This window comes from Martes martes (assembly GCF_963455335.1).
Source record: "Martes martes genome assembly, chromosome: 7".
Taxonomy (NCBI): Eukaryota; Metazoa; Chordata; class Mammalia; order Carnivora; family Mustelidae; genus Martes; species Martes martes.
This window is the reverse complement of record NC_137894.1, coordinates 115,252,972-115,264,210: the sequence shown is the minus strand read 5'-3', so window position 1 is coordinate 115,264,210 and position 11,239 is coordinate 115,252,972. Positions and strand designations below refer to the sequence as shown.

General features: G+C 35.8%; 1 protein-coding gene across 1 annotated transcript in view; it reads right to left on the bottom strand.

Moving 5' to 3' along the window:
* Positions 1 to 3,532: 3,532 nt before the first annotated feature.
* Positions 3,533 to 11,239, bottom strand: part of TC2N (tandem C2 domains, nuclear) — a 38,650-nt gene continuing 30,943 nt past the window's right edge. Inside the window, exons 10-12 of the mRNA XM_080809434.1 lie at positions 9,471 to 9,585; positions 6,851 to 7,050; positions 3,533 to 4,465 (exon numbers count right to left, since the gene is read on the bottom strand). Of these exons, the coding sequence (XP_080665560.1) occupies positions 4,355 to 4,465; positions 6,851 to 7,050; positions 9,471 to 9,585 (426 nt within the window). The 3' untranslated portion in view covers positions 3,533 to 4,354. The remainder of the gene's footprint in view (positions 4,466 to 6,850; positions 7,051 to 9,470; positions 9,586 to 11,239) is intronic.

The following is an 11,239-nucleotide window of genomic DNA, read 5'->3' as shown; positions in this document are numbered from 1 at the left end:
AATATGAAAATCAATACTGAATAAACACCATCATCATCTAAAGACATATCTTATGCAGTGATTTAGCTCAGCACGGAATCAGATACCTCTTAGCCACCTGAGAAGACATACAGAACTTTCTTTCTGGACATCTGCTGTTATCAGAGTCCTGCGGTTTAATATGGCTTAATAGTTAATAGAGTTATTGTTCTGTAATTTAATTTAATTACCAGTTTTAACTAATAAAGTAGTTATTTTAGAGACCAGATTTTCCATACATGAAAAAGTTAAAAATCAGTAATTGCCAAGTTAAAAAAATTCCACCAGGAAATGACTTTAAATGGTAGGCAGCATTCACCTTCAGACAAAATATCCCATTTTGGAGGCAACATTAACTTTTTTAGCATCTTTTAAACACTAAACCTCTATTTCAACATGGACATGGTACTTCAACACACACTCAATTTTCATAATTCTTTCCTCAACTCAAATGTTTCAACCAAAACGTCAGGCATTTGAGATTGATCACTGAACACTAATTCCAGCTGCCCCATTAAGAGAACATGAGTCGATGTCTGATTAATTGTATGTGTCAGTATGACTAGCCAGGGGTGCCGAGATGACATTATTTCTAGGTGTGTCTGGGAGGATGTTTCTGGACATGATTAGCATTTGCCTCAGTGGGCTCAATAAGTTGTGCTCCTCAGTGTGGGTGAGCATCTCTTGATCTGCTGAGAACCTAAATGGAACGAAAGGGAGATGAAGAAGGAATTGATCCTTTTCTCCTGTCTCATACTGGGATTCATACCATTGATTCCTCTGGTTCTCAGGCCTTCAGATTCAGACTGAAGATTTCTTAGCCTCCATGAAGACATGAGCCAATTTCTCGTAATTAAAAGGAATGTATGTTTTTACATATACATACATCTCTTGGTTCTATTTCTCTGAAAAAACCTGACTAATACAGTGTACATACAGGTATTTTATCTGGTACTTTCCCCAACATACCTCACCAAATACCAAAAGGAAATACACATCCTTTGAAATATCCATTTAAAAAGTTAAAAAAAGAAATATCTATTACTGCCATGATATAAAATGGTGACATTTACTGAAAATTTCTAAAATCCTTCAAGAATAAGCAATTATTTGATCAGCAACAGAAATTTTCCTGGGAAATATAGTTTCAGTACATTAGTATCAGAACAACTTATGTAACTGCTTTCAAGCAGAAGTTCACTTTAGGTTATTCTCAGACCACAATTACACATGTTCAAAGTACCACTGGTTCCTTCTTAACAGTCTCCTAAGTGCTGGAACTGATATACTTCAATGATAATTTCTCTAGGGGAACTGCTAAAAAAAAAAAAAAAAATCAGGCAAAACCACATGAAAGCCAAATAATGATGATGTATTTGGACATGGGCTGCAGCTACCCAACTGTATCAACTGGAAAGTTTATAAATAAGCACAGTGTGAGGGATTGAGCACTGCACAAACTATGAGCTATCAATGTGAACCTTTCCACGGCTTCCTCTGGTCAGCCAACATCACATTCATCCACTTCACCTTGTTATAAGTGAGTAAAGGTCAAGAAGTGCTTAAGCAAAAAGAAAGACAAGTGATTTTTGCTTACCATCTCATTTTTTTATTATCAGCTTCTAATGTTTTTCTCATAATATGAACAGCTATTAACAGAAGGGTTTATTTCTTTTTATATTTCATGTAAAGCTTCAGAGAGACGACCAGGATATCATCTGTATTCAGTACCTCTTACACCTGAAAAAGGCTTAAGTAAAACTAATTAAAATATTTAGGAACTTAGTTGTGTCGATACTGGTCTAACTCAAAGATCATTTAAATGAAAAGTTGTTGTTGTTTTTTTATTTACCTAGGATTCTAAGACATACAAGAAACCAAGAAATCACACTTTCTCTGAAATTATACATTATATACATATTGCAAAAATATTAAATATTAAATAATTTAAAATTGAATTAAATACATGACTACATATAATAAATTTAGAAATTGAGAGTTTCAATAGAACACAAAAAACTGCCCAAATAAAGTTCTAGATTTTTTAAAACAATAATGTCTGTTATTTGTTATCTAAAAGCCAATATACTTATTTGGTAGCTATTAAAATAGGTGCATTTACAGAGGATTTTTAAGGCAGTGAAACTACTCTCTATGATGCTAGAGTGGTGGATATATGACATTATGCACTGGTCGAAACTCACAGAATGGACAATAGCACAAGTGAACCTTAATGTAAGCTACAGACTTTGGGTGATAATGCTGTGTCAGTATAGATTCATTGATTTTAACAAATGTTATCACACTGGTGGGAGATGTTGATATGGGGGAGGCTGTGTGTATGAGGGGGGAAAGGGTATCTGGGAACTCTCTATACTTCCTTCCTCTCAATTTTGCTGTGAACCTAAAATTGCTCTAAAAAAATAAAGTCATTTGCCTCAAAGATTAAAAACACTACCATACAAGATGATTTCTCTTGAAAGTTCATGTGAATACTGACCAATATAGCATTTTTTACAAATCTAAGAAAAAAAATTATTTCCAAATGCAGTGTTAGAGAGTCCCTCTCAGCAGTATAACATAAACCCTAGGGAATGGAAGCAAAGGACAAGTAAACTATGCATATTTTGTGCCTTGTGAACATGGTACCTAGGAAAAGAGGAATTGTTCATTTGAGAAAATCTTAATGAGATACACAGAACATAAGAACTAGAATGAAGAGGGTATGCAGAAGCTATACCAAAGTATCTTCTAGCCTAACATCACCATCTATCTCTTGGCATCTGTAGAACATGGTAAGACAGAAAGAAAAATGGAAGATCATGATTACAGAGCACTTGGTCCATTCATTAGCAAAACTAAAGTTGGACTTTCCAAGGCCAACAATGGCATTATCTGTTTTTCCAAACAGCTGTTCTTTTTAGCCATAGCTTGTACAGCCAACTAACCTGACATTATGCCCACATACTGACTTTTTTTTTTAAGATTTTATTTATTTATTTGACAGAGAGGGATCACAAGTAGGCAGAGGGGGGGGGGAGCAGGCTTCCTGCTGAGCAGAGAGCCTGATGCAGGACTCGATCACAGGACCCTGAGATCATGACCTGAGCTAAAGGCAGAGGCTTAACCCACTGAGCCACCCAGGCGCCCCCACATACTGACTTTTAATGAGTACCTGAGAGAAACTGCTATAGAAAATACTAACAGGGCACCTGGGTAGCTCAGTCGGTCAAGCATCCGACTCTTGATTTCAGCTCAGGTCATGATCTCAGGATTGTGAGATTGAGCACCACATTGGTTTCTGTGTTAGGTGTGGTGCCTGCTTCAGAGTCTCTCCCTCTCCCTCTGCCCCTCCCCACAAAACAAAACAAAACAAAACAAAAAAACAAAGAATATTTACTATAATATGGCTTCTTTAAAAACATGGGGAAATAATGCTGTGGATTATAGGACAAGTAGCTTATGTTTAAAAAAACTAAAAAGAAGGAAATGATTATCATAAAATATTGAACTTGCTAATTAAGCTCATTTAATTCTTCAATTAGCAGAATTAGGATGGATAATACAGATGATAATCTTACTCCAAATCCAATGAAAACAAAGGGTAAAATATTTGAGAGAGGAAAACATATGGCAAAATGTGTGTTCACTAGGTTTCCAATCAAACTTCAACCTTCTGGTGTTTTCATTTATTCTTGCCAAACTGCAGTGTTTTATATATTTGAAGTTTCTTGGAGATAAATAATTTACAAAGTGGCAATATGATGCCTTATGGGTAAGAAATTAGAAAAATAGGGCACAAATTTTCCCCAAATACAGAAGAGCTGGAAGTGATTTAATTCATTTTTGCTTTCTGAGAGAAAATACATAGCAAGAGGTAAACAGGAGTCAAGGTCTAATCAATAACGATCAGCACTAAAATAGCAGTAAAGTCTTCTACATTCTAATAGTGTTAACAGAGATTTGATATACCAGATTTTTAATATCTAGGTAAAGCTTAAAAAAAGAAAACCCATAAACATAATATAGCAATAACTACCTATGGTTGAAATTCTCATTGATTGTGTAATTTATCTATTTGCCCTAGCATACTACACTTTTACTGTCTATTTTGGCAAGTATTAAAACACTCCCTTTATTCTGGTTATTTGATATAATTCATCCCATTTTTTATATCAAATTTAATTTTCCATAAGATCCATCAACTATTGTAATTACAGCCTCCATAAATACATTAACAAATGTATTGATCTGTCTCTTCTCATTGGTGTCAAATTGAAATCGTGAGTCTTCTAAAACAATGTCAAATTCTTCACCAAATTAACGTGTCATGTCTTCAAGATGGGTTTAATTTGTGCCACTTGATAACAACCTTTTCTGGATTTGTAACTGTTTCTTTCCACTGATTTGCTGCTTCGGTGTGATTACTGTCTTCGCTTATCCAAATCTGTAAAGGAACAGGACAATCACTTAACTTAACACAAGAATGGCAACTGAATTCAAACAGTTAATTCCTTTACTGACAAAAGGCAAGTGGAAGTTTGGTTCACACATTTTCAATCAAACAATCTTTCCATTTTTCCAAATATATGTCAAAACACCTAACCTGTTTAGTCACTCTGAAGACTAATGTTATATGATCCAATCCAACTTCAAAATTTGATGTGAGATATTCTAAAGTCATTTCTCCCAAAACAGTAATTAGTATCCTTGGTTATTCAGTATATCTAGAAGCTCAACTTAGAATTCATCCCAACCATTCAAAATCATTTTTGTGAAAATAAACAGAGACTAATCATGATTTAAGTTAAACTGCTAAGAAATACATTTTTAAGCACATTTTAAGCTGTGATTTTAACTGAAATCTAAACTGTAACTTTAGGTAATAGATATGAATGAACTTGAGAAAAGTTCAGAGCACCATGCAGATGTAAGACTTCACACCTGCCTAGAGGAAAAGGGGACAAGGAATTCGAAGCCTGAATGCTAATCTCAGCTTTAGCAGTAACAGGAATTAACTTCTCTGAGACTCAGTTTCTAATTCTTTTAAATAAAGAAATTGGAGCAGGTCACTGATTTTCAAACTTTTTCCCCTTAATTTCCTGGTCAGAAGTATTTTTCCTTCAAATAAAATCCTACAAAGAACCTAATATATGAAACAGGTAACACCAGCATTCTTTGGCTGACATCAGGAGACTCTAAGACTGCATTTGGTTCCCCCACCATGGTGGCTCCTGAGAACCCAAGAGAAGCCACAGGAACAGATGGCCAGCAAGAGCTCTTCCAGAATTGTAATTCTTTTTTTTTTTTTTTGGAAGATTTTATTTATTTATTTGACAGACAGAGATCACAAGTAGGCAGAGAAGCAGGCAGAGAGAGAGAGAGGAGGAAGCAGGCTCTCCGCTGAGCAGAGAGCCCGATGTGGGGCTCGATCCCAGGACCCTGAGATCATGACCCAAGCTGAAGGCAGAGGCTTTAACCCACTGAGCCACCCAGGCGCCCCCAGAATTGTAATTCTTAACTAGACTCTCAACCAAGAAAGTGGAATCACCAAAAAAGTTATCATGAAAATCACCTGTCAAGGAAATCTCCCATTCCACCCATACATGATAGCTGGGGCTTGAGTACATAGGAAAACTTTAACTGAATGCACTTCATAGGCCACAAGGCCCTGAAAAGTATGCTACATATATGAATTCTTGAGTCCACACTCCTTCCAAAATAGGAATAAATGAAGAACAACAAAACCATAATTTTTTTTAACAAAGATTTTAGGTAAAATGCATGAAGAAGTGAGTCAAAGAATTAATATCAATCTTTGAATATTCACATATCATTTTAGGATTTCACATAGACTGCTAATGACATCTTGTTATCAAGCAGAAGCTTTTAAACCAATGATGTAGATTTTGGAATTTAAATGGGAGTCAAACAATCATTATTAAGATAAAAGATAATGGACAGCTACCATTAATCCACTCAGAGTAAAATAAACTACAAAGGAAGTAAGTCCCACTGGACTGGCAAGTAAGCGTTGTTGTCTTCCACAGATTACAAGAATTTTTAAACAGAGTAATCCAAACACCAAAATCAACTATCTAAATACCATCACGACCACTGCCAAAACTAATGTTTTCTAGGAATCTGAATCTAACATAATTCAGTTAATAGCATACAGAGTTAAACACTAAACTGAACATGAAACAGAATGAAGTAAGTTGGACATCTGCAGCCTTAAAAATTTTGATTTAAATACTTAGTGAATGTACAAATCAGAGAGAGAGAGACAAGCCATAAGAGACTCTTAATCATAGGAAACAAGAGGGAAGGGGGTTGGGAGGATGGGGTAACTGGGTGATGGGCATTAAGGAGGGGATTTGATGGAATGAGCCCTGGGTGTTATATAAGATTGACCTCACTGACCTCTCTCTCTAAAACCGATAATACATTATATGTTAATTAACTGAATTTAAATTTATAATTATATTTAAAAATACTGGATAGAGGAAATAATAAATACTTAGCATTAATACCATTAACTAGTCAATGGTACTGAAAAACTGATCTCTCTTACAGTATTTATAGTTTAGAAGCTCAGAAACAGACTTATTTTTAGATAAGAAACCTAACAGCACAGAAATTCCAACTATTTGTATTAAAGCAAAGTCTGACAGGATTTCATCTTTGTGGCAACATCAAATTTTAATTTATGATCCTGTAGAATTTTACTCTATTCAACTTCAATTTTACTCTATATTCCTTTTGTTAACCAAATGTTTCAATGCATAGAGAAGTTCAAAGAAAGGATTCAAGATAAAAACTCACGACTAACCTGCCCCACAAACTGTCTTCTTCTTACAGAGCTCCGACTGTAAAGCTTAATAAGAAAAAGAATTTCTTTTTCATTCTGTATAAGTGGAAAAATCATAGTTTCTCCCCACTTTACTCTTCCATTGGAGGCCTTCAGTAAGCGTGTCTTCTTCTTATAAATCAACTCTCCTGAACTAAACATTCCCACCTTCACGAAGAAACCTAAAAAATAAGAAATTTTGATATGTAAAATTTTATTTTAAATCCCATATAATGATATATACTCACAAATTATATTTGGTGTGAAAACATATAAGCCACTTATAAAAAGCCAATGAGCAATTGGCATAACAGAAAAAACGCTGATAGTAAACTTTGTAATTTTAATCGCGCTTTACAAAGAACTACAGTGACCTCCAATAAACTCTTCCTCTAACCTGAATGCCATTAAAGACTGGAAATTGTAGGCATAAGTAACTGTCAGCAGTAGGGGAGTACACACTGAAAAGTATTACACAAAAGAGAGGGGCCAACTCTTCAGAGAGCTGGAGGAATTTAATTCCCAATTTTATGCAGGTAAAATTCTTTGATTGCGACTCCAGAAGTTAAACATATGCCTGCTAGAGAAAATCTATTCCTCAAATAAATTGAGATGGAGAGCTCCAGTAATGATAGAATAGTTGTACAAACTAAGCTTCCCATGGATAACAATTATCAACTCTGGGGAAAAAAAACAAAACAAAACACTGTTCAAGACCAAAAGCGGGAAGAAACTGGAGAAGTGTCACATTTTGCAAGATGGAAACTACACCGGCTAACATTCGGGTTCATATAGCTTTCCGCCTAAGCATCCTCCCCTGTCTGACGGACGCATGGCACCTACAGCTCAGGCACAAAGTTGTCATGGATGGAGCTGGAGCTGCAGGGCAGCAAGAAAGGGAGGAGGGAACTTCCAGAAAGGAGGGAGCTATAAAGGGGTGACCGAGGACGGACCATTAGATTTACAAGATGCAGATCATGGATAATCCCAATCAGCAGTTTTGATTAAAGAAAGACACCTCTTAATGTAATGAACTGCATCTGTAGACTTCTACTGACATCCTCGTTCCTAGAACTAACCTACTATGTAGTCCTGGTAATTTATTCTTTTCATGCCAAGTTGGATTTCATTTGCTTATTTTTATTTTATGATTTTTCTATCTATCTATATAAGTGGTAATAGGCTATAGCTATTTTTTTCTATGCACTATCTTTTCTGTTTTGATATTGAGAATATGCCCACCTCAGAAAGTTACTTTTTCCATCGTTTCTCCTGCTTTGGAACAGCTTATATAAAATAGAAATTAGGGGTGCCTGGGTGGCTCAGTGGGTTAAGTCTCTGCCTTCAGCTCAGGTCATGATCTCAGGGTCCTGGGATCAAGCCCCACATCAGGCTTTCTGCTCGGCAGGGAGCCTGCTTCCCCCCCTCTCTCTGCCTGCTTCTCTGCCTACTTGTGATCCCTCTCTCTCTGTCAAATAAATAAATAAAATCTTTTTAAAAATAGGAATTAAATGTTCCTTGAAAGTTTGGTAGACTCTACCAGTAAAATCATCTTGGCCTGGTGCTTTTATTAGAGGCAATTCTTTAATATCTACACATGGTTAATCATTTTATTTATATGTTCTCCCTCTTTTGGAGCAAATTTCAACAACTTTTTTTTCTCTGAAAATCAGTTATTATATATAGATGTTCAAATGAACAGGTATAGTTTTAAATGGTATTATCTAATTAATTATTGAATCTCTTCTGAGTGTGAAATGTTATCCACCCCCTTTTCATGTTTTCTTTATTTTTTGCTCAATCCAACTTACTATAGGTTTGTCTATTTTACTGATCTCTTCAAAGAAAAAGCTTTTGGTTTTACTGATTATGTCTTTTGCTGTTGTCTTCATAATTATCAACTTCAACTTTACCTGTAACTACTCACCTCTACTTTCCTTTCTGTCTGTTGTTGTTTTCCTAGCTTCCTGAACTGAATGGTCAGTTGCATTTATTTTCAGTCTTTGTAGTTATAGTGGACATCTACTGCTTCTGCCTGCCTCCCAATATCCTCTCTTCTTGTAGCGGAATGAGGGAGCACTCTTACCCCACTCTAGCCCTGATAGAACGGATCTCAAATCCCCACCTCTAGGGAGAGCCGTGTGAACCAGGCCTACACAATACAAATTAACAGAATCCCTTCTTGTGCCCCAAGGCCCAGGGAAGGAAAAGTGTTTCAAGGGTTGAGTTTGGTATTTTTAAATGTTTTTAAAATTAAGTTTCTAGTTAGCAATACATTCAATGAAGGGCAAATCAGGAAAAGAATAAATTTTCTAGGCTGGCAAAATATATCTAACAGTCCTCTGAAAACTCAACCTATCTTAACTGATGAGCTCAATAAGGAATGGCATCAAGTGGATAAAAACCAAGTGAAGATGGATTAAAGTAGGCACAATGGCTGAAATTTGAAATCCAATAAAGTAATTTTAAGTTAAAAGGTAAGTATCTAAGTTAAATAACAAAAGTAATTAAGATTTTAATGTCCATTACTAAGAAATGAAGGAAAAACTACCTTTTACTAATATTTTCTAAAGATTCCACTTTGAACCACGGATATACTTACTCAAAGCAAGAGGTGTTGAAGAGCTTGGAAGGTATTGTGCCTCAAGAATCTGTAACTGAATTCTGCTATTTATGGCTTGAAAACAAGTCCCCAGTTCAAGTTCTGCATGGCAAACCTGGATATCAAAAGAGTGCCATTTGTTCATTAAGAATAAGGTTTGGGGATATTTCAAAAATTTAGAAATAAAGAACTACAGTTAGAAGAAAACACTGCTTCTTATTGACACACAAAGCTATGGTCCATAAGATGGTTAGGAGAAATGTCATGGATTCTGTAAATATGAGGTACTCACTTTCACGGATTCTGAAAATCCAAGTCACACCAACATATCTGATTGTTCCAAATCAGAGCAGTCAGAAGACAATTCAAATTGAAAACAAATTAAATTTCTAAGCAGCTATACTAAAGAAAATGTCAGCAAGATAAACACCAAAGAAGCACACTTCCCAAAACACTTAAATGTACTCATTTGAATTATTTTTAAGAATACATGAAGCTCAATAAAAAGTTTCAAATATGAGAATCATCATTATATTTTTCTAATAGTAGACGTGACAGTAGGTGCTACCCAGCTCAGAAGAAAAAGGATTACTACAAGGAACAAATGTGTGGGTTAAGAGCTGACTTACTATGCTGAATGAGAGCCAGCCAAAGAAGAGAGCTGGCAAGAAGGGAGCTAGTGAAAGTGATGAGGCAGGAAATAATAAGGAAAAGGTCAAAGAAAACCGGAGGCAAACAATGAAATGAAGGAGAAACAGAGAAGGGAAAAGTTAAATTAAATTAAAGCCTTTGTTGATTAAAAAAAAAATGCTACTGTTCTTGGCATTTTATTATTTTTTATTTTTTAAAGATTTTATTTATTTATTTGGCAGAGAGAGAGAGAGAGACAGCGAGAGGGGGAATACGAGCAGGGGGAGTGGGAGAGGGAGAGGGAGAAGCAGGCTTCCTGCTGAGCAGAGAGTCCAATGTGGGACTCGGTCCCAGAATCCTGGGATCATGACCTGAGCCAAAGACAGACGCTTAAGAACTAAACCACCCAGGCGACCCATGTTCTTGGCATTTTAAAAAAAGTAGATTAAAAAGGACATTACTTATTGTTTACAAAACAACAAGGAAACTATGGATAAAATTTTTTATTATGGTTTTTTTTAAGATTCTTTTTATTTATTTGACAGAGGGAGAGACAGCGAGAGAGGGAATACAAGCAGGGGAAGTGGGAGAGGCAGAAGCAGGCTTCCCACTGAGCAGGGAGGCCAATGCAGGGCTTGATCCCAGGACCCTGGGATCATAACCTGAGCTGAAGGCAGACGCTTACAAATGAGACACCCAGGGGCCCCTTATTATGATTTTGTACCCACAATGCGATCATACTTATGAAAATACCTAATGGTTGCAAAACTTCCCTTAGTGTTACACACCTGTAGTACTCACTCACACAAAACGGAGCAGTGTTTGGCAAAAGGCTTGCCATTTCTAACTTGCCAGTGTCATTTCGGAATTCAAATTACTTACTATGTTCCAGAATATTAATTTAGATCGTGAGAAACTATTCAAAGTGGTTTTCAATCTCCCAGTCACCAAAAAATTAAAATTCTAATCAAGCAGCAGGTATACATTAAGTGTATTTTTAATGGGCACAAAACTGTGGAAGAGATAAGATATGATCTCTGGTCCTGAATAATGTATCATTTTTTTGGAGAAAACTTTCTGAGCCTTCCTTGAATTGTTGTTGAAAGTGAAAAGTTATGCATAATTGGAGGAAACCATGA